Source organism: Pantherophis guttatus, chromosome 8 (genome assembly GCF_059756535.1).
Source record: "Pantherophis guttatus breed Tessera chromosome 8, ASM5975653v1, whole genome shotgun sequence".
NCBI classification, from domain to species: Eukaryota; Metazoa; Chordata; class Lepidosauria; order Squamata; family Colubridae; genus Pantherophis; species Pantherophis guttatus.
Window position 1 is genome coordinate 7,708,877 of NC_142070.1, and position 27,200 is coordinate 7,736,076.

Genomic DNA, 27,200 nt, shown 5'->3' on the forward strand with positions numbered 1-27,200 from the left:
TGAAGTGTTTTTCCAATCGTACTGTTATAACTTGATTAAGAATCAGTTAGCAGTGGCTGTGTGTTAAGATGCTAGGCTTGTCGACTGGAAGGCTGGCAGTTTGAGACCTAATTACTGCAGGATGGATTGAGCTCCCATTACTTGACCTAGCTTCTGTCAATTTAGCAGTTCGAAAGCATGCAAATGCAAGTAGATGAATATCCAAAAGTGTTTTTTCATTGAGAGCATATGCACCAAGACAAATTCCTTGGGTGTCCAATCACACTTGGTCCATAAAGAATTCTATTCTATTCTATTCTATTCTATTCTATTCTATTCTATTCTATTCTATTCTATTCTATTCTATTCTATTCTATTCTATTCTATTCTATTCTATTCTATTCCATTCCATTCCATTCCATTCTTCCATTCCATTCCATTCCATTCCACTCTCCACTCCACTCCACTCTTCTATTCTTCTACTCTACTCTACTCTACTCTACTCTACTCCTATTCCATTCCATTCCATTCTATTCCATTCCACTCCACTCCTCTCCACTCTTCTATTCTTCTACTCTACTCTACTCTACTCTACTCTACTCTACTCTACTCTACTTCTATTCTATTCTATTCTATTCTATTTTACTCCACATTTTCTGTTCTGTTCCGTTCCTTTCCATTCCACTCCATATTTTCTATTCTATTCTATTCTATTCTATTCTATTCTATTCTATTCTATTCTATTCTATTCTATTCTATTCCATTCCATTCCATTCCATTCCACTCCACTCCACTCCATTCCATTCCAAAATGGAGATTTTATGGACTCCCGAATGAGTCTTTAATGAATAGTGTTGCTGCTTTGCAGAATTTTTGAGAAAAAACTGACCAGCATCTTATGGAAAGAATAGAAGAAGCGAACACTTACTTTAGCCCTGGCAGATCTTTAACGCTTGCTGTGATTTCTCCAGCTTCAGGAACAAACTTCTCTACCAATTCCAGAGGTCCCCAAAATGACTTATTTTGGCCCAGAAAAGTCTTCTTGGCTAAACGAAAACATTTTTTGTTTGTTTGTTTCTAATATCAGAACTGGCATTTCAAAGTCATTTGGAACAGTGGCACTGAGTTAAAAATTCAAACACTACGTTTCAAAAACTGTCAATACTGTATCTTAATCCAAAACTGATTTAAAAGATTGGTTCTTCCCCCATTCATTTAATGATGTTACCGCCTTGTTCCATTTGAAAGTATACATTAAATGTTTCAGTTGATTCCATAAATCAATACATTGATTTTGTAGGCTTATGATTCTTATCCTACTGGGGTAGACCATCGAATTAAGTTCTGGATATTTGGATATGAAGATGTATTCAGGGAAAACCTGGAAATGAAGTCTACTATATGTGTGGGAAAACTGACCATTACTAAGAAATGAAAAAATATACACACTTATGGATTTTGCTGATGAAAATGGACTATCCCTTTTAGCCAGGATCCAAATTTGGCAACTTTATAAGACTTGTGGACTTTGGCTCCCAGAATTAGAATAGAATAGAATAGAATAACATTGTTGGAAGGGAGCTTGGAGGTCTTCTAGTCCAACCCCCTGCTTAGGCAGGAAACCCTACACCACTTCAGACAAATGGTTATCCAACCTCTTCTTAAAAACTTCCAGTGTTGGAACATTCACAACTTCTGGAGGCAAGTTGTTCCACTGATTAATTGTTCTAACTGTCAGGAAATTTCTCCTTAGTTCTGGGTTGCTTCTCTCCTTGATTAGTTTCCACCCATTGCTTCTTGTCCTGCCCTCAGGTGCTTTGGAGAATAGTTTGACTCCTTCTTCTTTGTGGCAGCCCCTGAGATATTGGAAGACTGCTATCATGTCTTCCCTAGTCCTTCTTTTCATTAAACTAGACATACCCACCCAGTTCCTGCAACCATTTTAAATGTTTTAGCCTCCAGTCCCCTAATCATCTTTGTTGCTCTTCTCTGCACTCTTTCAAGAGTCTCAACATCTTTTTTTACATCCTGGCGACCAAAACTGGATGCAGTATTCCAAGTGTGGCCTTACCAAGGCATTACAAAGTGGTATTAACAATTCCCATGATCTTGATTCTATCCCTCTGTTAATACTGCCTAAAACTGTGTTGGCTTTTTTGGCAGCTGCTGCACACGGCTGGCTCATATCTAAATGGTTGTCCACTAGGACTCCAAGATCCCTCTCACAGTTGCTTCTATTGAGCGAGGTACCACATATACTGTACCTGTGCATTTTGTATTCTTGCATAGCTGGCTGAGGAATTCTGGGGGTTGAAGTCCACAAGTCTGAAAGTTGCCAAGTTTGGAGACTCTCTGTGTTAATCAGTATTTTACCTATGAAAACGCCTTAGAAAGCAAAGCATACTGCCCTATCTACTAGTTTATTCCGGTTTAAGAGTGTGGATATAATCCCTAGAGGAGATCTTCTGTCAATCTATACCCACCTTTTAAGCCATGCTTAAGGCAGTGCTCCATGACTACAAAGAACTGCTGAAGAGGTGCATAGTCGGAGTCCAAGGTTCTCCCAAGATTTAGAGCGGATTCAATCAAGCCCTTTATGCTTAGTTTTGCCATATTCATCAGATTCATGCGTTCATTGGCCATGACATAGTTGGGATCTGCAAGAGAACATACATACACGATTTAATAAGATTGTAATTTCAGACGACTGAAAAAACACTTAAGAAAACACAGAGATAACAGCTGTAAGAGCTAAAGGAGCAGGTTAGGCCAGATCATTGTAGAAAAAGTCTATCTAATGTGATCGCTAAAGCACTGGGACTGACTTGATGGAACATTAATATAAAGAATATTGTATACCGTATTTTTCAGAGTATAAGGACCATTCCCCCCCCCCAAAAAAGAGGGTGAAAATCTGGGTGCGTCTTATACTCCGAATGTAGCCCCGCCCAGCTTCGCAAATGGAGATTTCAGAGGCTGAAAAAAGCCGTTGAAAGAAGCTTCAGAAAAAAAGCTCTTTTTTTTTTGAAGCTCTGTTTTGGAGGCTTTCAGAGGCAGAAAAAAAAGTTTTTTCTGAAACCGAGTTTCAGAATTTTCAGAGGCAGGAAAAAAAAGCAAGGCACAGAGCTCACAGCCGATGAACCTGTTGCTAAAATTCACCTCTGGAAACAGCTGATTGGGGGTATTCCGGGAGGCCATCCACCCACCAATCAGCTTTTTTCTTATTTTCCTCCCCAAAAACTAAGGTGTGTCTTATACTCCGGTGTGTCTTATACTCTGAAAAATACGGAGTATTTATTGTATTGTTATCATTAAGAATGTAAAAAATAAAAAAAAATATATAAAAAACCACGGTGGCTCAGTGGCTAAGATGCTGAGCTTGTTGATCGAAAGGTCGGCAGTTCAGCGGTTCAAATCCCTAGCACTGTGTAACAGAGTGAGCTCCTGTTACTTGTCCCAGCTTCTGCCAACCTAGCAGTTTGAAAGCATGTACAAAATGCAAGTAGAAAAATAGGGACCACTTTTGGTGGGAAGGTAACAGCATTCCGTGCGCCTTTGGCATTTAGTCATGCCGGCCACATGATCACAGAGACGTCTTCGGACAGCGCTGGCTCTTCGGCTTTGAAACGGAGATGAGCACCGCCCCCTAGAGTCGGGAACGGCTAGCACGTATTTGCAGGGGAACCTTTACCTTTACCTTATCATTAAGAATGACAATGGTCATATCTACCAAGAAATAGTTCAAGAATGGTGAAAGTTAAAAGTAATCCTTGCAGAAAACAGGCAAAACTTTAAGGCAGGCTTCCCAAAAGACATTTGACCAAATCCTCCAAATTTCCACCCAGGTGGTAGAAGATATACTATATATACTGATAGTCCTCGATTTACGACCACAATGGAGCCCAAAATTTTCCATTGCTAAGCTAGGCAGCTGTTAAGTGAGTCCCATCCCGTTTTACAACCTTTTTGCCATGGTTGTTAAGGCAATCACTGCAGTTGTTAAGTGGCTCACATGGTCGTTAAGCGAATCTGGCTTCTCCCATTGGCTTTACTTATCAGACGTTCCCTAAGAAAATTGTGAATGGCAATTCCAGAATCCAGGACCCTGCAACCTTTGTAAATACAACCCTTGTTGGCTGTGGAATTCTGGGAGTTGAAGTCCACACATCTTAATTCTGCGAGTCTATGGAGATTCTCAGTCATCCAGGCCCTGGTTGATTCCAAAGGTACTTTTCTTTCAAGAGGCAAATGGACTTTCTTGTTTTTTTCTTTGAAGGCGTTTTGCTTCTCATCCAAGAAGCTTCTTCAGCTCTGAAGAAAGAAAAACCAGAAAGTCCGGTTGCCTCTTGAAAAAAAAAGCATCTTTGGGACTTAATTCCGGGAGTTGAAATCTGCACATCTTAATTCTGGGAGTTGAAATCTGCACATTTTAAAATTACCAAGTTTGAGAAACACTTTGTGTTTGTTAAACATGGTCTGAATCATCTTTTGGCTCTTCAATCTTTACCGCTGCACAACCCCACTAAACATTATTATTATTAAGTCTCCCGCTAATCCTAATTTGCAAACCTATTTACCAAGACATTGTGGGTTGCAATTAAAATAAGGGGCTGATATTGACAATTCCGTAATGGAAACACCGAAACTGAAGGAACGTGGTTGCCTAATGCAATGAATTCTTCTTCCTCTAAGAATGATTATTTGCATTGCAAATCAAGCACGAATCAAAAGGAGATTTAATCAAGCTGCATAACGCTTGCTTTATACTCGGAGCAGGTTGTGCTGGCAGAATCTCTGTAGACAACACAGCATCCAAGATTGGCAATTGTGAACTTCAATGCCCCCAAATTCCCCAGCCAGCCAAGTGGTGGGTTTCTACCAGTTCGCCTACAGCCATGTGGAAGTGGCCATGGGGCATTGCACAGTTCTTTTAAAAGTTTTAAAGCTGACTTGCGTAACAAAACAGAAGGCCCCAGAATTTGAGTTTAAAGATCTGTAGAATAAATAGGCGAATCAATGAAATATTTCCTCACTAAACAGAATTCTTCCCTCCCCAGAAAACTGGTATGAAGACAAATCCAGGAACTGCTTCTAAGGAAATGAGTTTGTTTCCAAAAGAATACAGATAATTTTTTTTTACTAACCCTGTAGAAAGTTAGCACTCCCCTCTCCTAGAAGAATGAAATATTTTGAGGGGTATTTTTTTAAAAAAGGCAGAATATTATATTTCCCTAAATGAGAAGTGGAGAAACGTATATTTTCAATGCTGGGACCAATGGTATACTTGGTTGAATAATAGAATAAAAAAAGGATAAGGTTAGTGTAGATTTTATTTTTTATTTGTATATCTTGACTGAAATTAATATATTCTGTAAAGCTCCCGTCGCGATCTGTGTGAGAGTAAATATTTTGTTGTAAAGAAATAAATAATTTAAAAAAAAAAAAAAGAAGTGAAGAAACATGTTTTTCTTAAACGACAGAAAGCAGACTCAATCTCCCTCCCCCAAATAAGATATTTGGTGCCCATTGAGAAAGATTGGGACAGCCTATCTACAAAACAGCCAAAGAGGTTGTAGAAAAAATGCTTTTAAAAGGCTCTGACGATCCCAGCTGAGTTGCCTGATGGTCAGAGGCTTTTAAAAGCACTTTTTTTACCTCTTCAGCTGAAGAGGTTGTAGAAAAAATGGTTTTAAAAGTAAAAAAAAAAGAAGTTGGCCATACCCACCCAGTCACATTACCCCCCTCCCCACCAAGCCACACCCACAGAACAGGTAGTAACAAATTTTAGATTTCACCACTGGACGGAGGCTTTATTTTTGCTCCCGTACCTTCCAAAGAATTCCAAATCCATTATGTCTATGGAGATTCCCATATATCCAGGTCATGCTTGTTCCAAAAAGGAGCTTTTCCAAAAAGCAACCGGTCTCTCTTGCTTTCCCCCCCCCCCCCTTTCAAAATGTTTTGTTTCTCAACCAAGGAACTTCTTCGGTTCTAACTTGCATGAGAAGGGAAATGTTTTCAAAGGGGGTGTGTGTAGAAACCCCCAAGAAAGTCCAGTTGCCTTTTGCAAAAAGCATTTTTAGTATGTCCAAATCTGTTACTGTCTCTTAAACTAGAACTAGTCACATCTTGGCAAATACATATGTTTTGACCTAAGCTTCCTTAGAAATTAAACAGCACAAATTTAGTCCCGGCAAACCTCTTTAATTCATACGGCTGTAAATTATTTTCATTTACAGTCCGCAAGGCTTGATCAACAGTCTTTCAGAGGAAGGTTATCAACACCCACCTATCTCATGTGGAACGCTGCCAAAGAGCTAATTTCCAGGCGCAGGGCAAGGCCAAACTTGGCACAGAGTCACAAACAGAAGTTTCAAATCTTGAATTGGCCCGATGAACTAATTGCTTCCTGCAAAAGCTCACATCCCCTTCGCTTCTCTTTTATGTCTTATGGGAGGGGCCAATCATCTCCAAGCCTTACTCCCAAGTCAACCCTGTTTCCTTAATTGTTCCTGTCTCCTGGCAGCTCTGCTCATGCACACACTGGGAACAGGCTCACACTGTTCTTCTGCCTCGCTGATGTCAGACTCCGGAGGCTTCGGAGGCAGCAAATAACTACCAGCTGGCCTTGGGCCCCCTCTCTGCCTCTGACTCAGAGCCATCGTCCGAGCCTTCCTCAGACTCCAGGACTGGCCCACGTTCCTCCCCAACCTCCACACTGTCCGAATCTGCTGCCAGCTCTGTTGGCCGCTGGCGGGCCACAACAACAGATGAAATGCTGAAATAGAAGTAAAATCATGTCCATTTTTTCATATTTTTTGTATTTCGATCATCCCAGTGGGACAACATACTTGTCACATGTCGCAATTAAATTAGATGGTGTTAGAGAAAGCTTTAGTGTATCACAGATAACGAATTATCTTTTGAAGCCAGACCTATCCGGTGTAAACGTGGGAAAAAAATAAGGAAATGCACAAAAGCCACTCTATTGCATTCCAAACTATAAATCCACGAAAACCGAAAGCTTACAGTTTTCTGTTGTAACGTCAAGACTCTTATCCATTTCTGTTTCCTTGCCTAGAATTGTGCGGCACAAAAAATTCCCCAACTGCAACCAGATGCTGTTTCATTTGTTTACATCCTTTCCACAATGAACTGTGGCATATCACACACAGGCTGCGTTTACATCACACATGCAACCACAAATCAGCCAATCACATTTGAGCCTACTGCTTTGGCAGGAGCTGGCTAAGGGTTAAGTTACTTGATTATTCCATGTATTATTATAAGATGCCAACAGTTTGTGAAGCTTAACTGTGATCTTGCTGTGTACGTACCATTGGTACGTACACAGGGTGAGTAAGCACTGCAAGTTACAAAACGAAGAACAGAGATGGAACGGATCTTGGAAGTCTTCTAAACCAGGCTGTTTTAGCTGAAGGTGGGTGCCAGCTAAAAAAACAGCAAAATGGTTATTGGAGAGAAGCTTTTTCTGCTGGGCAGGTTTAACGGAATAAAAGAGCTGGAAGAGACCTTGGAGGTCTTCCAGTCCTACCGCCCGGAGACCATATACCATTTTAGACAGATGGTTGTCCAATCTCTTCTTAAAAACCTCCAGTGTTGGAGCACCCACAATTTCTGGAGGCAAGTAGTTCCACTGATTAATTGTTCTCGCTGTCAGGAAATTTCTCCTTAGTTCTAGGTTGTTTCTCTCCTTGATTAGTCTCCAGCCATTGCTTGTTGTCCTACCCTCAGGTGCTTTGGAGAATATAGCTTGACTCCCTCTTCTTTGTGGCAGCCCCTTAGATATGGGAACACTACTGTAACGCTCTCTACATGGGGCTCCCCTTGAAGAGCACCCGGAGGCTCCAACTGGTCCAGAATGCGGCCGCGCGGGTAGTTACGGGAGCTGCATGGCCCTCCCACATAACACCGCTCCTGCGTGAGCTGCACTGGCTCCCAGTGGTCTTCCGGGTGCGCTTCAAGGTGTTGGTTACCACCTTTAAAGCGCTCCATGGCATAGGACCTAGTTACCTTCGAGACCGCCTGCTGCCACCGACGACCTCCCATCGACCCGTACACTCCCACAGAGAGAGCCTCCTCGGGGTGCCATCAGCCAAACAATGTAGGCTGGTGACCCCCAGGGGGAGGGCCTTCTCTGTGGGGGCACCTACCCTCTGGAATCAGCTGCCCCCAGAGATAAGGAGAATCCAAGACCTCGGTGCCTTCCGCCGTGCCCTTAAAACTTTCTTATTTCAGCAAGCCGGGCTGGCTTAACAAATTCTTTTAATAATTTTAATTGGTTTTGTCTTTTTAAATTTGGGGCCAAACAGAGATATTTCTTTTAATTGTTTTTAATGTTTGTATTATATGTTTTTATCTGGCTGTACACCGCCCTGAGTCCTCAGGGAGAAGGGCGGTATATAAATTTGAAATAAAAAAATAAATAAATAAACACTGCTATCATGTCACCCCTAGTCCTTCTTTTCATTAACCTCTTCTTTTTCCTTCCACCTTTCCTAGATTATAGACTTCCCCCCCAAGTTAACTAGCTAGTACTATACCCGATTCCTGCAACCCTTCTTTGTATGTTTTAGCCAGGGGTGAAATGCTCTGAAGTCTGCTACCGGTTTGCTTTGCGCGCGCATGCGTGCATTGCGCGCATAACTCATGCTTTGCGTGCATGCGCACCACAGGCGCTAAGAAGCCTTTTCTGAGTCTGCGAAGGTAAGTAGAAGAGTGGGGGGGGAGGGAACCGGTAGTTAAAAAAATGCTTAAAAAGTAAAAAGAAAAGTTCCGAAGATCAGCTGTGCAACAATCAGCTGTGCCGCAGGATCATTGGAACTTTTTTTTTTTTTTAACTTTTTAAAGCATTTTTAACTATCGGTAGTAAAAAAATGCTTAAAGTGTGGGGAAAAAAAAAGTGAGAACTGGTAGTTAAAAAATGCTTAAAAAGTGAGGGGGAAAAAGTTCCGTAGATCAACTGTGCAACGCGCGATCGTCGGAACTTTAGAGCATTTTTAACTACCGGTTCTGGAGAACTGGCAGTAAAAAAATGCTTAAAAAGTAAAAAAAAAAAAAAAAAAAAAAAAAGTTCCAAAGATCAGCTGTGTGATGCATGATAGTTGGAACTTTTTAAAAAAACTTTTTAAAGCATTTTTTTTACTACCAGTTTGGGGAACCAGTAGCATTTTTTAGTACTGGTTTGGGCGAACCGGCATTTCACCCCTGGTTTTAGCCTCCAGCCTCCTAATCATCTTTGTTGTTCTTCTCTGCACACTTTCTAGAATCTCAACATCTTTTTTTATATCAAGGTGACCAGAATTAGATGTAATATTCCAAGTGTGGTCTTATCAAGGCATTATAAAGTGGTATTAAGCCTTCACATGATTTTGATTCTATCCCTCGGTTAATGCAGCCTAGGAATGCCAGATAATACACTCAGTTTTTTCCTCATTCACTTATAAAAGCAATCATTTCTCTGAATGTCTAATATAACTTCCTGTACGTTTCTTAAATGTCGCTGTTTTTCCCCCCTTACAGCCCGTTCTCCTTATAGCAATCCTGAATATTCACAATTGTCCACATGCACTCAGCATATACACCAAATAGGTTGAAGTCATGCGCCAAAAGGACAGGATGAAGGCAAAAATCTTGAGATACGAGTTGGAGGCAGCCATGTTTAACTGACTGGACAGCCATTTATCTGAAACCGGATAGGGTCTCCTGCTTAAGCCGGAGGTTGGACTAGAAGACCTCCAAGGTCCCTTCCAACTCTTTATTTATTATTTATGGATGTGGCAGTAAACATTTCATCTGCTGCAAGAAATGAACAGAAGAAACTAAGCAAACAAGTGCATGGGTGAGGCAGCAAACATCTGTCAAAGGATTTTAACTCCTTTTGTATAATGAAAGAGAAAACAGTCAAGAATGAAGGATATAAATAAGGCGGCGAAAGATTTACAACATATACCATTTAATGAATCCTTGAACCTTAAATAAATGTACTGTTGACATTCCCTCTCAGAAAATATTCCGGGATTCTTCTCTGGTGGATTTTTTTGAAGACTTAAAAGATTTATTTGCTCCAGTCCAGATATGATCAGATTTAGAAAGCTGTTTTATTATCTGTTGACAGGTGCATGGGCTGTATCCGTTATTTATATATTTAAACTGTTTTTAAGGATTTGGTTCTGGATGTTTAGGGACTGATCTACTTTCTTTTGGGAGAACAGGTTAGAGGTAGTCCTCAATTTACGAGCACAACTGGCATCGGTATTTCCGTTCTTAATCGATGGGGTTGTTAAGGGAGGCAAGCCTGATTTTATGACCCTTTTGGTCACAATTGTTACGCAAATCACCGGAGTTATTAAGTGAATCTGGCTTCGCAAACGATCCTAAGTACATGCCAGATGTCAAGTTCCTGGATTTTGATCACAGGACCGTGGCGATCTTGCAAACAGTCATAAGTGCGAGAACTGTCGTAAGTCACTTTTTCCCAGCGCTTCGAACGGTCTCCAAATGGATGATTGTAAGTCAAGAACTATCTGTATATTTCTAGCGAAGTAAAATAGAGAGTTCAGCTTCTGAAGTTCTGGTATGCAGGCAGACCTCGACTTACAACCATTCATTTTATGACCGTTCAAAGTTACAACACCACTGAAATTAAGTGACTTATGACCGTTTTTCACATTTACGGACATTGCGACATTCCCCATGAACATGGGATCAAAATTTGGACACTTGGCAACGGTTGCCGTGTCCCGGCGTCATGTGATCCCCTTTGGCGACCTTCTAACAAAAGGGAAGCCAGATTCACTTAACAACCGTGTTGCTAACTTAACAGCTACAGTGATTCACTTAACAACCGTGGCAAGAAAGGTCGTAAAATGGGGCAAAACTCACTTATCAAATTGTGGTCGTAAGTCAAGAACTACCTGCATATATTAACCTTTAGAGGAGAACAGTATGTAGCGTCAACGTACAGAACGGATTTTATTTCTATTTATTTATTGTTAAATGTTATTAAAATTTATTGTTAAATGGAAATGAAGGATGTGCTCCTTCCGATGGTGACCGACAGTAGCCGAGAAATGAAATAAATAAATGGAGGTATGGGTGCATATTAAGAATGCAATGGACACGGACTACATTAAGAGAAAATGCGTGTTTTTAACCGCGGAAAACGCAGAACAAGATGAGTGCAGATGTGCATGGACCCTCCAGTGATAAGCCCTGGAAAGCAGCGTGTGACCCAGCTCAAAAGACGACAAAAGCTATGGCAAATGGAATGTGAAGAAGAGCACATGTTGGTGTGGCACGCACCTTCTGTATCATCGCGCAATTGCTCCACCAAATCTGTCAAATCCTCCCAAGAGTCTTTGCAAACAGCAAAAAAAGGGAAAAGAAAGGAAAAAAAAATGTCATGGAAGCCATGAAACAAAGAAAAGACTTGAGAGGGGGGAAAAAAATCAAGGTAAGGAAACGAACGACAGAGAAAGGAGGCTGTTATACAGGAAACACACTGGAATTATCTAAGGTTGAAAGTCTTACAAGTATTTTTAATTACGATATTGCACAGTAACACAGAGCATTAAAGAGACCGGAAAGAACGATTTTTTTTTTTTAACCGAGTCAAAAAAATATATAAAAAAAATAATTAAGTGTATTAAGTTTTAAATTACTTTTAAGGAGGAGATTTAAGGCGAATTTGTAACCTGCCTTGTTTATGGGATACAACTTTTTAAGATGTTTATATACAATAGTGGCCAAAATTGTGGGAACCTTTTGGGGAAAGTGTATTTTTGAGGTTTAATGGCTAATAACACCATTTTTTGGGGGGGAGTTTCAAGATAATCCTATTCCACTGATGGAATGGCCTGGGAATAGCCCAGACCTTAACCCAATGGAAAATCTATAAAGCCGACTAAAGAAACTTGTTAGTCAGAAGCGACCCAGCAATAAAATTAACCCAGTTAATAGAAGCCATCATTCAATCTTGGTTTCACATTATAATAACAGTTGCAGAACTAAAAGACTTGGTTCACTCCATGGGAAGACCTTGTAAGGCCGTCATTCATGCTAAAGGTTACCCAACTAAGTATTAACTGACACAGTGATAATTTTTGTGTATCTCGATTTTTCTATGGTGATAATTTTTGTCTATCTCGTTTTTTCTACGTGTTTCACTTTTCTTCTTTATACTGTAACTGCTATTCTAATAGCAAATCCTTCCTAAAAGTGATTGCATTACATTCTTGATTAAATTATCTTTCCATCGATATATAATGTTATGGTACTACTCCCAAAAAAAGTGGTGTTATTAGCTAGTTTTAGAAAATACACTTTCCCCAAAAGGTTTCCACAATTTTGGCCACTACTGTACCAGTTTCCAAAACTACTTTTTAAAGAATTATTGGAGGCCTCAATATAAAAGAAAAAGAATATTTTCTGGTATAATTATCTCTCTGCTAAAAGAAGCCATTGGTGCACAAATGATACCACAGATATACACAGCACCATGTTTATTATAGGTAGTCCTTGACGAATGACCACAATCGAGACAAAAATTTCTGTTGCAAAGGGAAAAATTGATTACGTGAATTCTATGACCTTTCTTGTCACAGTTGTTAAGTGAATCATTGAAATTGTTAAGTTAGTAACATGGTTGTTAAGTGAATCTGGCTTCCCCATTGACTTTGCTTATCAGAAGGTCGCAAAAGGGGATCCCATGACCCTGAGACACTGGAACGGTCATAAATATGAGTCGGTTGCCAGGCGTCCAAATATTGATCACATGACCATGGAGACGCTGCAGCGGTCGTAACTGTGAAAAACGGTCATTAGTCACTTATGTCAATGCTGTTGTGACTTTGAACAGTCCACTAAATCAGTGGTCCCCAACCTTTTTATCGCCGCGGACCAATCAGCCTTTGATAATTTTACCGTGGCCCGCTGAGCGCGCGTGCGTACCTGCGCGGGGCTCTCTTCCCTGGAGCCTTTGCGCACGGCCCAGGAGCCTTTGCGCTGCATCGATCATGGCCCCCGGCCGCTGCGCGGCCCGGTGCCAGGTACTCCACGGCCCGGCACCGGTCCGCGGACCGGGGGTTGGGGACCACTGCACTAAATGAACTGTTGCAAGTCGAGGACAACCTGTGCTTGTAGTTCTCGACTTAGGACCATTCAATTAGCGACCATTCAAAATTATGACAGCACTAAAAAAACAACAACAGCAGCAGTACAGGTAATCCTCGACTTACGACCACAATTGAGCCCAAAAATTCTGTTCTTAAATGAGACGTGTGTTCAGTGGGTTCCGCCCCATTTTATCACTTTTCATGCCACCGTTGTTAAAAGGAATCACTGAAGTTGATAAGTTAGTAACACGGCCGTTAAGTGAATCTGGCTTTCCCCATTGGCTTTGCTTGTCAGAAGGTCGCAAAACGGGATCACGATACACTGCAATGGTCGTAAGTGTGAATCAGTTATTAAGCATCTGAATTTTGATCACATGAACAAGGGGATGCTGCAAAAGTCGTAAGTGTGAAAAACGGTCGTAAATAACATTTTTCAGGGCCGTTGTACCTTTAAACGGTCACTAAATGAACTGTTATAAGTCGAGGACTGCCTGTACTTTACAGCCGGTCCTCATACTTACAACCGTTGCAGCATCCCTATGATCACCTGATAATCACACCTGCAAACAGCACGTATTTATGATGATTGCAATATCCCGGAATCACACCGTCGCTATTTGAAACCTTCCCAGCTGGCTCCCGAGAAGCAAAGTCAATGTATAGGAGAGGAAGTTGCTAATCATGCTCCCATGATGTCTCATTTAATGACCATGGCAAAAAAATAATTCTGTAAAAAACCGCATCATTTCCAGAGATCTCCAACCTTGGCAATTTTAAGACTTGTGGACTTCAATTCCCAGAATTCCTCAGCCAGCAAAGCTGGCTGAGGAATTCTGGAAGTTGAAGTCCACAAGTCTTAAAATTGCCAAGGTTGGAGACCCCTTGATTTAAACTGCAGGCAGTCCTCGACTTACAACCCTAACTGAGCCCAAAATTTCTGTTGATACGTGAGACCTTTGGGAGTAGGGTGGTATATAAATCCAACTATAAAATAAAATAAATAAAAAATAAGACGTTTCTTTTAATTTATTTTCCCCCATTTTACAACTTCTTGTGTTCTTCAGTGAATACTGCAGTCGTTCAGTTAGTAACATGGTTGTTGAGTGAATCTGGCTTCCCGGTTGACTCTTGCTGGTCAGAATTTCACAAAAGGGGGGGGGGGATCCCATAACCTCGGGACACTGCAACCGTCATAAATATGAGTCAGTTGCCGAGCGTCTGAGTTTTGATCATGTGACCATGGGGATGCCACAATGGTTGTAAGTGTGAGAAACAGTCGTAAGTCACTTTTTTCAATGCCACTGTAACTTCAAACGGTCACTAAACGAACTGTTGTAAGTCAAGGACTACCTATAATTTTCTGGTCCCAGCTATTGTCATAAAACTACCTGTACAGCACCACGAAATGAATACGACCCACCTCTGACTACCTTATACTAGATTGGTTCAATCGAAATGAAAATGGCCAAAAAGACAGGAATATATAAATTACCCATAATTCACCATCTTAGTGATGGTGAATCATCTAAGAACCATTTATAGAGTAGAGTAGAGTAGAGTAGAGTAGAGTAGAGTAGAGTAGAGTAGAAAATATGGAATAGAATGGAGTGGAGTGGAGTGGAGTAGAAAATATGGAATGGAATGGAATGGAATGGAATGGAATGGAATGAATAGAATAGAATAGAATAGAATAGAATAGAATAGAATAGAATAGAATAGAATAGAATAGAATAGAATAGAATAGAATAGAATAGAATAGAATAGAATAGAATATAGGGAAGGGAAGGGAAGGGAAGGGAAGGGAAGGGGAGAGGAGAGGAGGAGGAGAGGAGAGAGGAGAGGAGAGGAGAGGAGGAGAGGAGAGGAGAGGAGAGGAGAGGAGAGGAGAGAATCTATTGAGAATGGAATGGAGGAGGGGAGGGGAAAGGAGAGGGGAGAAGGGAAGGGAAGGGGAGAGGAGAGGAGAGGAGAGGAGAGGAGAGGAGAGGAGAGGAGAGGAGAGGAGAGGAGAGGAGAGGAGAGGAGAGGAAAGGAGAGGAGAGGAGAGGAGAGAGAATCTATTGAGAATGGAATGGAGGAGGGGAAGGGAAAGGAGAGGGGAGAAGGGAAGGGGAGAGGAGAGGAGAGGAGAGAGGAGAGGAGAGGAGAGGAGAGGAGAGGAGAGGAGAGGAGAGGAGAGGAGAGGAGAGGAGAGGAGAGGAGAGGAGAAGAGAAGAGAAGAGAAGAGAAGAGAAGAGTTGGAAGGGACCTTGGAGGTCTTCTAGTCCAACCCCCTGCTTAGGCAGGAAACCCTACAGCACTTTAGACAAATGGCTATCCAACATTTTCTTAAAAACTTCCAGTGTTGGAGCATTCACAACTTCTGGAGGCATTTATACATTAAAATTACTGGGATAATAAATTTTTTTCCTTTCTGGGATCCTAATTCAAACTCAATTAAGTAGCCAAAACGACTTGTGGGAAGAGTTTCTTCCTTAGTACAGGCAGCCCCCAATTTATGAAGGTCGCTTAGTGACCAGTCAAAACTTACAACGGCCCTGAAAAAAAGAGATTTATGACCATTTTTCACACTTACGATCTTTGTAGCATTCCCCAGTATCATGTGATCAAAGTTCAGAGGCTTGGCAACTGACTCATACTTACGACCGTTGCTATGTCCCGAGGTCATATGATCCCCTTTTGAGGCCTTTTGACAAGCAACGTCAATGGGGAAGCCAGATTCACTTAACGACCGGGTTACTAACTGATCAACTGCGATGATTCACTTAACAACTGTGGCAAGAAAGGTTGTAAAATGGGGCAAATGTCTCACACTTAACGACATAAATTTGGGGGCTCAACTGTAGTTGTAAATCCAGGATTACCTGTATAGGCAAAATGATTAAACACTTAAACCCACCCCGGCTTTCTCCCTCAGAAAAAAATGAATAATCTTATCGGTACACATGCATGAACTTACAATTATATCAGAAACAGACGTTTGTTCAGCGCTGGGCCCAAATTCCTGTTTTCATTTGCCTCAGGAAGTGTCATTTTGCCCTCTGACCACTTAAAAACATTACACAATCACTTTTTTCTGGCTTCTAAAATTTAACTGTGCTGCCTGTACATTTTCAACTCTGCTGAATAGGCATCAAATGTTTTTAATATGGGGTTTAGTCATCCGCTAATAAAGACAGGTAGTCCTCGACTTACGACCAGAATTTCTGGGACGAAGCAAGGCAGTTGTTAAGCGAGCAACACCCGATTTTATGACCTTTGAGGCATGGATATTACAGTAGTGGCCAAAATTGTGGAAACCTTTTGGGAAAAGTGTATTTTTGAGGTTTGATGGCTAATAACACTACTTTTTTTGGGGGGGAGTTTCAAGAGAATCCTATTCCACTGCTGGAATGGCCTGGGAATAGCCCAGATCTTAACCCAATGGAAAATCTATGGATCCAACAAAAGAAACTTATTATTATTGTTGTTGTTAGTTGCGAAGTCGTGTCCGACCCATCGCGACCCCATGGACAACGTTCCTCCAGGCCTTCCTGTCCTCTACCATCCTCTGGACTCCATTTAAGCTCACGCCGACTGCTTCAGTGATTCCATCCAGCCACCTCGTTCTCTGCCGTCCCCTTCTTCTTTTGCTCTCAATCGTTCCCAGCATTAGGCTCTTCTCCAGGGAGTCCTTCCTTCTCATTAGGTGGCCAAAGTATTTGAGTTTCCTCTTCAGGATCTGGCCTTCTAAAGAGCAGTCAGGGTTGATCTCCTCTAGGACTGACCGGATGGATCGCCTTGCAATCCAAGGGACTCGCAGGAGTCTCCTCCAGCACCAGAGTTCAAAGGCCTCCATTTTTTGACACTCAGCCTTCCTTATGGTCCCATTTTCACAGCCATCCATTGCAACTGGGAAAACCACAGCCTTGACTATATGCAATTTTGTTGGCAGGGTGATGTCTCTGCTTTTTAGTATGCTGTCTAGATTTGATATGGCTTTTCTCCCCAGGAGCTGAGATTATGCATCATGGTAAAAAAAAACACAACGGTTTTCAAACCTTAATAATAAATCCATGTAATTTGCTAAAACAAAACCAAGGAAACGACATTGTGGCTTAGCTCAGTGTGTGAATCCAGTAAGTAACTGCACAAAAGTTGGAAGAAGTATCTGTCCTGCCAAAACAATATCATTTCAGCTGCTATGATAAATACTGGTTTCAACCAAGTGTTTGCTTAACGGCAAGACTAATTACAATTTTAACAGCTTCCAGACAATACAAAAATGGAAATTTAGAATAAATATTGCTTAGTCCATATACTTTGCAAATAAAGATTAACTATAAAGATGTATAACTTGGCTACATCGCTCTTATAATGATAGAAGTGCATGTTTTCCAAACTAGTCAAAATAATGTTCATTGATCAATAGCCACCCAGATTTTTCCTGAAATTTTAATGAAATGGCGACTGATAAAAGTCAGAATTAAGAATGAGAAATATCAGAATGGATAGCTACAGAAAAGAAAGAGATATTTCACTACACTACTAGTCCTCAACCTACAAACGTAAAACTGATCCCAAAATTTCCATTGCTAAGGAAGTCTGCTCTTAAGTGAGTTTTGCCCCGTTTTACGACCTTTCTCGCCACAGCTGTTAAGTGAATCACGGCAGTTGTTAAATTAGTAATGCCCTAATTAAATCATGAGCCTTGAGCCAAGCTTCAAACGAAATCCAGTTATTTATTAGGAGCTTCATGGTTTCAAGTGAAGCCAATTCTGATCCCATGTAATTTACGGCAGAGACTCGACCCTGTTTCCCCCTTCCCACAGGGTATGTCATCAGTCACATTTGCCAACAGAGCAATTTTGTAGGTTGTAGAGATCACTCCCCACTGGCCACTGTGGATAACCCTGGGAGACAGCCTTGAGAGAGATATGTCTGGAATGTGCTTTTGTTAAATATGTTAAATCAATCTGGCTTCCCCATTGACTTTGCTCATCAAAAGATCGCAAAAGGGACCCAGGGACACTGCAACTATCATAAACATGAGTCTGTTGCCTAGAGTCTGAATTTTGATCATGTGACAACAGGGATGCTACAACTGTTGTAAGTGTAAAAAATGGTCATGCGTTTTTTTTCAGCGCCATTGATACTTCGAAATATCGAAGTTGTAAGTCAAGAATTACCTGCACTAGCAAGCAACTTCCATCTGTTGTGAAGACAACGATGGTCGAGTCCATGAAGTCACCACCAACCGTCAAATCCAACTTGATGGACATGTTTTTTTTATTCAGGTAGTCCTCGACGTACGAGGTACGACCACAATTGAGCCCAACATTTTTGTTGTTAAGTGAGACCTGAGTCAAGTGAGTTTTGCCCCATTTTACGACCTTTCTTGCCACCGTTGCTAAGTGAATCACTGCAGTTGCTAAGTGAGCAACACGGTTGTCAAGTGAACCTGGCTTCCCCCATTGAGTTTGCTTGTCAGGTGGTCGCAAAAGGAGGTCACATGACCTTGGGACACAGCAAAGGTCATAAGTATGAACCAGTTGCCAAGCATCTGAATTTTGATCATGTGATCATGAAGATGCGACAAAGGTCTTAAGTGTGAAAAACGGTCATAAATCACATTTTTTTTCTCAGCACCGTTGTACCTTTGAACGGTCACTAAGCAAACTGTTGTAAGACAAGGACTACCTGTAATCCGCGGGACAGTCCTTCACTGTTTCCAGGATTGCCAAATCTAAGAAACCTGCGGGCCGGATCCGCGAGCCTTGAGTTTGACACCCTTGGCCTAGGTCCACGATGTCAGAGGTGGCACGCAGTGCCCTTTCTGTGGGCACACAAGCCATTGCCCCAGTTCAGCACGCGAGCCGTTGGCCCAGTTCAGCTCTGCCGCGTACGCGCCTCCCGCTGGCCAGCTGGTCTTCGGGTCTCTGCTGCACATACACGGGGGGCGGAGTGCATGCAGGGGGCTGTGCATGCATGCGTGGGCGTGGTGCATATGTGGGAGGCCGCACAGGGGGCGGGGCGCATGTGGGGGGGCCATGCACGCATTGCATTTTGGGGGTTTGGGCACGCATGTGCATATTTGCATGTGCACTTTGGACACTCAGTCCGGAAAAGGTTAGCCATTACTGGCCTAGGTCAGAGGTGGGCAACTGTGGCCCTTTTATAACCTGTGGATTTCAACTCCCAGGATACCTGAGACAGCCAAGATAGCTTAGGAATTCTGGGAGTTGAAGTCCACAGGTCATAAAAGGGCCACATTTGCCCACCCCTGGCCTAGGTGAACTCAAACTACTTCTACAGTACATTCTTTTTTCTTTTTTTTTTAAAGGAGCAGCCCCAAGCTTATAAGCTTGGCAATCCATAAAAAGATTTTTAAAAATAAAAGTGTTTGGATAAGAGGAAATAAATAGCAGCGTTCGTATTAGATAAATTGCACTGTTTTAAAATAGCCTTTGATTTTCCATCTTGCGATGTTTTCCATAAGAGGCCTTTCTCTGTGCTGGCTGCATTAGAAATTCTGTGAACTTACTGTTACCTCTTAGCTGTTTTTACTGACAAATCACACAGCGGTAAATAATTCACCACTCTGAGGCCTATAGGGCTTTCTACCGCCTAAATAATGAAATAATGCGCATTTCTTGTGGAAGAGGATTGGAAAATAATACCATTTCCATGTTTCATTGCTGAGCAAAATCAACATAGATAGTCCTTGTTTAATGACCAGTCACTTAACAAACCGTTCAAACTTACAATGGACCTATGCTACATTTATTAGAAATTAAGCAACACCAGGCCGCCTACCTCAAAGAAATTTGTATAAATAAAACCCTTTTTTTAAAAAAAAGCATCCAAGCTGGAGATCTGGGTTGAAGAGGAAGTGGCACCTCCATTACAGGTAAGTCTTTGACTTACAACAGTTTGTTTAGTGAGTGTTCAAAGTTACAACGGCTCTGGAAAAAAAGTAACGTATGATCGTTTTTCACACTTATGACCATTGCAACACCCCCCCCCATGGTCATGTGATTGCTTGGCAATTGATTCATTTATGATATGGGATCATGTGATCACCTTTTGCGACCTTCTGACAAGCAAAGTCGATGGGGAAGCCAGATTCACTTAACAACCGTGTTGCCAACTTAACAATTGCAGTGATTCACTTAACAACTGTGGCAAGAAAGGTGGTAAAATAGGGCAAAATTCACTGAACGTTCTGTTTCACTTAGCAACAGAAATGTTGGGCTCCATTGTGGTCGTAAGTCGAGAACTACCTGTATCCAGGTGACCCTGAGGGCACAGATAAACCTCCAACTGGCCCCAATGACTCTCAGAGCGAGTGCTAATGACCCCAAGGAATATAAATCCTTCCATTCCCTGACATTCATCAAAACTAAAGAAGCTTCATGGGTATATGCATAATTCTGTATTTATCTGTATGTATGTATGTATGTATGTATGTATGTATGTATGTATGTATGTATGTATTCTGTTATATTATGTAGTGAATATTAGAGATGAGCTGTAGGCAACGAAATTTCACTTTAATGTATGCCGATTAGTGCTCATTCAAAGTGACAGTAAAGTTATTATTCTAAAAAAAAATATTATTCCATTCTAAACTGTGGTAAGAAACGTCGTAAAATGGGACAAAACTCACTTAACAAATATTTCACTTAGCAACAGAAATTTTGGGCTCAATTGTTGTCGTAAGTCAAGGACTACCTGTATATCCTTTTCAAGGTGATACCACCGGTAAAAGGGTTTAAAATTACAATGGGCTGATAGAACAATGAAGAATGAAACAGAAATTAAGCGCAGGATAATCTCCTGCAAAATAAAGTTTTCACAGATTAAAATCATTTGCTCATTTTCATTCCACTTCCTCTTATTTGCCTTCCAGGTTAAGAACTGAATAATCATTTCCTGATGCCTCAAATATAGGGAAAGCGTTAATGCTCTAAGTACCTAACGGGGAGGGGGGGGCATACGATAAAATTAGATTTCCTATAGTGTGAAACTTCCCCAAGGAAAATAGGATGCTGCTTTCTTATCAGGAATCTGTAATTTATGGCCACTATATGATGAATCAAAACCTTCCAGAAATGTTCTCAGCCAGAATCAGAGATTAGAACAACAATGCGCACCTTCCGCCGCGAGTTGAAGACGCTTTTATTTCATCAAGCTGGCCTCGCCTAAATCTTCTCCCTTTTAAGTGTAAATTCTAAATTTTTAATGTATTTTAAAATATGGGTATCTTAAATTATTGGTATTAATTCAGCCAAATTTATTTAATTCATTTTATTCGATTTTAAATTTTGTATATCTATGTGTTTTATCTCATGGCTGTGCACCGCCCTGAGTCCTTCGGGAGTAGGGCGGTATAGAAATTCAATAAAATAAATAAAATAAATAAATAAAGCCACTTAAGTGTCTATGGAGATTCTCAGTCGTGGTTATCCCAAAGGTGTTTTTTTTTTTCCAGTTCAATTTAAATTCAGCAGTCCATCTGCATTTAGAAAACAAAGGCCGCTCTTTTGAAGACAGCAAAGTCCACATTTTGGACAGAGAGGGCTGCTGGTTTGAAAGAGGGGTTAAAGAGGCCATCTGGGTCAAAATTGACCAGCCCTTTCTCAACGACACTCACCTAACTCCTATTTACAACAGTCCTTTCAGCAGTCCCAAGAAAGTTCCACACCTGTTTGCAATACAGGTAATCCTCGACTTACGAACAGTCCATTTAGTGACCATTCAAAATTAGCACAGCACTGAAAAAAGCGACTTATTTTTATTTTTATTTTATTTTATTTTTCAATTTATATACCGCCCTTCTCCCTGAGGACTCAGGGCGGTGCACAGCCAGAATTAAAAACATGAAATACAAATATTAAAAACAATTAAAATCTATATGACTCTCTTTCACACTTACGATCATTGCAACATTTCCCCCATGATCATGTGATCAAAATTTGGAAGCTTAGCAGCTGATTCATATTTAGGACCGTCGCAAGTGTCCTTGGGGTGATGTGATTCCCTTTTGCGACCTTCCGGCAAGCAAAGTCGATGGGGAAAAGCCAGATTCACTTAACAACCGTGTTGCCAACTTAACAATTGCAGCGATTCACTTAACCGCTGTGGCAAGAAAGGTGGTAAAATAGGGCAAAATTCACTGAACGTTCTGTTTCACTTAGCAACAGAAATGTTGGGCTCCATTGTGGTCGTAAGTCGAGACTACCTGTATCCAGGTGACCCTGAGGGCACAGATAAAACCTCCAAGTGAGGCCCGAATGACTCTCAGAGAGAGTGCTAATGACCAGATGATTGCAGGAATATAAACTCTTCCATTCCCTGCCATTCAGTCGGAACTGAAAAAGCTTCTTGGATGAGAAGCAAAACGTCTTCAAGGAAAGATTGCCTCTTTAAAAAGCACCTTTGGGAAAGCCACATCCAATGGGGCAGGGAACCTGTGCTTCATATGTCTAGGTCAGAGATGCGAATCAACAAAGAAAATGAATCGGCTACTTTCTCTGTGAAAGTAAAGAAGGAGAAGCGGCCTCAGCTAACTTTGGATTTTATACAGATCACCTTCACTTTGAAATGGGCTCAGGTAACGCAAAGTTGCCCATTGTGATAACTGTCAAAACAGCAGGTGGCTTCCACACCTGTGAATATTACACTGGGGCATGATATTGCAAAAAAAGAGGAAGAAGAAGCTTTCACTTTCCTTCAAAAAAGATGTTGCGATAAAATGAGATTTAAAGAGGGAACGAAATTCAAATCACGTTCACTGGGTGCTTCCTGTTTTTAAAATGAAACTTTTAAACCAGAGATTAACTAATACCCTTTACTGTTCACAACTCTTATTTCCTACATCCCCTTGCTAAATAATAATCCTGTATCCCCTATAATTTCCTACTTATCTCCTCTCCCGTCAAAACAGACCGACATGAAGTCTCTCTTGAAGTCCCAAATGACACGTTATCTATTTACGACATCTAAATTTTAAACCATATCATTCCTTTCATAACCCATAAGTGGCGTAGATTTTTTTTTTAGATCAACTGCTTCAGCAGAATAACAGAATAACAAGAGTTGGGAGGGACCTTGGAGGTCTTCTAGTCCAACCCCCTGCTTAGGCAGGAGACCCTACAACATTTCAGACAAATGGTTGTCCAATCTCTTTAAAATGTCCAGTGTTGGAGCATCCACAACTTCTGGAGGCCAGTTGTTCCACTAATTAATGGCTCTAACAGTCAGGAGATTTCTCCTTAGTTCTAGGTTGCTTCTCTCCTTGATTAGTTTCCATCCACTGCTTTTTGCCCTGTCTTTAGGTTTTTTGGAGAATAGGTTGACCCCTTCTTCTCTGTGGCAGCCCCTAAAATATTGGAACACTGCTTATCATGTCACCCCTAGTCCTTCTTTTCATTAAACTAGACATACCCAGTTCCTGCAACCGTTCTTTTGTCTTAGCCTCCAGTTCCCTAACCTCATTATTACAGCTAACCCCATTACATCACATTAATTAATAATGTAATATTGCACCTAACCCCATTATTTTTGGCCATTGTCCTCTACAAAAAAAATTAAACCCTTTTGCTAAAAAATAATAGTAGTAGTAGTAGTTTTAGGCGGCTGAGATTCCATATTTAGAAGTCAAAAGGTGAATTTTCCTTCCTGTGCAGAAGAGATGGATCAGCCCTCAGGTTATTTTGCTAGATCTTGCTGCAAAGAGCGCAGGTGCCTAGAAAAACAGAATAATCCATTTTTCCTGGCTGTTGACCTTCGCTTTTAACCACCCTTTCCGTTTTCCACAAAGAGGCTGTTTTTTTAAAAAAAAAAAATTAGAGTCCAGATCATGGACCACATTCAAATGAAATAAAGTCATTCCACGTATAATATAACAGTTACATGTGGCGGGTGGGAATGCACACATATCGCAAACCCTACCGCTTTGCATTGCAACAACCGGGTTGCCTGTCAGATTGGGGGGAGGGGGGGCGGCAAACCGTACCTTCTTGGCTCGGTTCGGGGTCAGGCGTCAGAGAGATGTCATCCAGCTCTCTCAAACAGAGCCATTCTCCATCCATCGACACCCGGAATTTGCACAGATAGATGGTTTCCATGGCAGCTTGGGTGATCTTGTCTGTGGTGGGAGTCGGCGTATCGCTTTGAGGCGTCAGCGCGGACATGATGACTCAGCTGATACAACAATAAAGCCGATTTGGGGGAAAAAAAATAAATAAAATAAAACCAAAGCAAAAATAAAAACAAAACCATAAAAAGAAGAGGGGGAGGAAAAAAAAAAACCCTTCCCCTCGAAGAGAGAGAAAAAAAAAATTCAATAGCTGGCCGCCGTCGCGGGAAAGATTCGCTGGAGATCAGACAATGCACTACTTTGAGGAAAGCGAGGCAGAGGGGAAGGGGGGGAAAAGAGACCCCCTTCTCAGCTGTTTTCCTTCCTCCGGTTTTCTTCTGCAAAGCCGCACAGCCGTGCACGCACGCTCGATGTGACTAGGAGCTATTATTCCTGAATAACCCCTTCACGCATGGCCTCTGCATCAGGAGTGCAGGGAAAAGAAATATATATCCAGCCCCCTTGGCTATCTCAAAAAAATGCCCTTGTCTTTAAAAAAAAAAAAAAATTACAAAACAACAGAACAATAACCACAAAGAGAAGAAGAGGTATCCAGGATCCACTCAGATCGACAGCTGCTCTCTCTCTCTCTTTCTCTCTCTCTTGCCCCCTTCCGATCAACCCAGATTCAGAAAAGATAATAGGATTGGATTGTGCGCAGTTAGAGAGGGTGTTGACCAAAATGGCTGACTAATGAACTAAAATGAAAATTCAGACTCATGTGACCAGCTTGCTCTCGCCGTACGGCAAGCAATTCCCGAGATGCTTTAGAGATGCAGGAGAAAGAAGTCAGCTGATTCCATCCTCAGCATCTCTCCTTCTGCTTAACCAGGGCTAGTCTAACCCACATCCAGGCACAAAGGGATAGAAACATGCTTGCCATCAACCTTTTAGCTACACAATTTGGGATGAAGACCCTTGGAATGGTGTGGGGAGTAGGAATGGATTTCTGAGGGGGAAAAATTGCAGAGTACAGGAACCATTTGCACTACTCAGGTGACCCTGAGGACACCAGATAAACCTCCAAGTGCTTCAACCACCCTCTAAAAGGATGCCAATGACCAGCTGTCTGCAAGGAATATAAATCCTTCCATTCCTCACCATCCTGTCAGAACTGAAGAAGCTTCTTGGATGAGAAGTGAAACATCTTCAAAAAACAAAACAAAACAAAAACGTCCAGTTGCCTCCTGAAAAAAGCACCTTTGGGACAGCCATGACCTGAATGACTGAGAATTTCTACAGACTTTTAGCTATACAATTTTGAATGGTGTGGGAGTAGGAATGGATTTCCAGAGGAATAATTGCAGACTACAGGAACCATTTGCACTACTCAAGTGACCCTGAGGACACAGATAAAGCTCCAGGTGCTTCAACGACCCTCTAAAAGGATGCAAATGACCAGCTGTCTGCAAGGTGTATAAATCCTTCCATTCCCCACCATCCAGTCAGAGCTGAAGAAGCTTCTTGGATGAGAAGTGAAATGTCTTCAAAAGAAAAAAACAAGAAAGTCCAATTGCCTCCTGAAAAAAAAAACACCTCTGGGACCAACCTCACATGTTTACCAGTTTCAAAACAACTTTAGCACACGTTTATTCTTTTGCAAAGAGGTCCATTTCCTGAATGGGGAGAGTGTCGTCCCCTAAATGCATCCGTTGCATACATTAAGTAACACCATTTTTTTTTCAGGGGAAAAAAAATATCAAGAAGCGATTTTGCTAAATACCCAGTGCTTGGCATACACGTATTATTTGCAAGCTGAGTAATGGACCGATTCTAACCACAGCATGTTTGCAAAGAGGGTGACAACATATTTTGTAGCTAATGCCAATTAATCTGAAAAGATCACAGGTACAACAGAACAGACCTGTCTGTAGTAAAATTTTAACTTCAGCCTGTAGTAAAATTTTAACCTCAATCTGTAATAAAATTTTACCTTTCTGTAGTAAAATTTTAACCTCAGTCTGTAGTAAAATTTTAACCTGTCTGTAGTAAAGTTTTAAACTCAGTCTGTAGTAAAATTTTAACCTCAGTCTGTAGTAAAATTTTACCTCAGTTTGCAGCTACTGTAAACAGATTTATATACCTCCCAAGAGAATAATACGGAAAAAGAGACTTCAATTTCCAGTTCCTGGAGACACTCGTTACTGCTTATTATGTTTAATCTGGAATTATTTTCATAAAAACTGAGATGTGACGACCGTAGAAGAAATTATCAATGGATGGATATGGAATGATCGAAAGACACTTCATACAGAGAATAAATGACTAATCTGGATAACAAGACGTCTGTTCCAAAGTCATCTTACATCTTGCTTGAATCTGCCATTAAGAACATGCTTGAAGTAAATATGCAGCTACTTCCCAATTTACAACAGTTCATTTAGTGACCAAAGCTACAACGGCATTGAAAAAACTGACTTATGACCATTTTTCACACTTACGACCATCGCAGCATCCTCATGGTCATATGATCAAAATTCAAACACTTGGCAATTGACTCATATTTATGACTGTTGCAATGTCCCGGGGTCATGTGATCGCCTTTTGCGACCTTCTTGACAAGCAAAATCAATGGGGGAGCCAGATTCATTTAATAACAACGTTGCTAAGTTAACAACTGCAGAGATTCACTTAACAACCGTGTCAAGAAAGGTCATAAAATGGAGCAAAATTCACTTAACAACTGTCTCAGTTAGCAACAGAAATTAGGACTACCTGTAATCTTTCATAAATCCAATTCCACACACCTTCTATAAAGTAGGAGACAATTTCCAGGCCGTTAAGACCCCACAAATCAAAATTATGCTAAGGTTCCAGCTTTATTTTTGTAGTAAGTTCAGTTCCCACAGTTTACAATCAAAGGACTCTTAACACAAAAATTATAACCAAGTAATTCAGTGAGAGAATGGTGACTATCATATTTCTGCAAACACATTAGAGCTAGCGAGTATAATTTCCTTACT

General features: G+C 41.2%; 1 protein-coding gene across 18 annotated transcripts in view; it reads right to left on the reverse strand.

Moving 5' to 3' along the window:
- The window catches only part of RUFY3 (RUN and FYVE domain containing 3), a 76,327-nt gene that overhangs the window by 36,053 nt on the left and 13,074 nt on the right, over positions 1-27,200 (reverse strand). For 9 of the 18 annotated variants that reach the window (XR_009621242.2, XR_015729236.1, XM_060687026.2 and 6 more), the window contains exons 2-4: positions 11,305-11,358; positions 2,463-2,636; positions 908-1,025 (exon numbers count right to left, since the gene is read on the reverse strand). Coding sequence is in view for 16 of the 18 variants with exons in the window: in XM_060687026.2 (XP_060543009.2) it covers positions 908-1,025; positions 2,463-2,636; positions 11,305-11,358 (346 nt within the window). In the remaining 2 variants the exon portion in view is untranslated. Of the gene's footprint in view, positions 1-907; positions 1,026-2,462; positions 2,637-11,304; positions 11,359-24,114; positions 24,902-27,200 lie in introns of those variants that run through there. The other 9 variants (XM_060687027.2, XM_087875232.1, XM_087875230.1 and 6 more) reach the window with 4 other exon arrangements.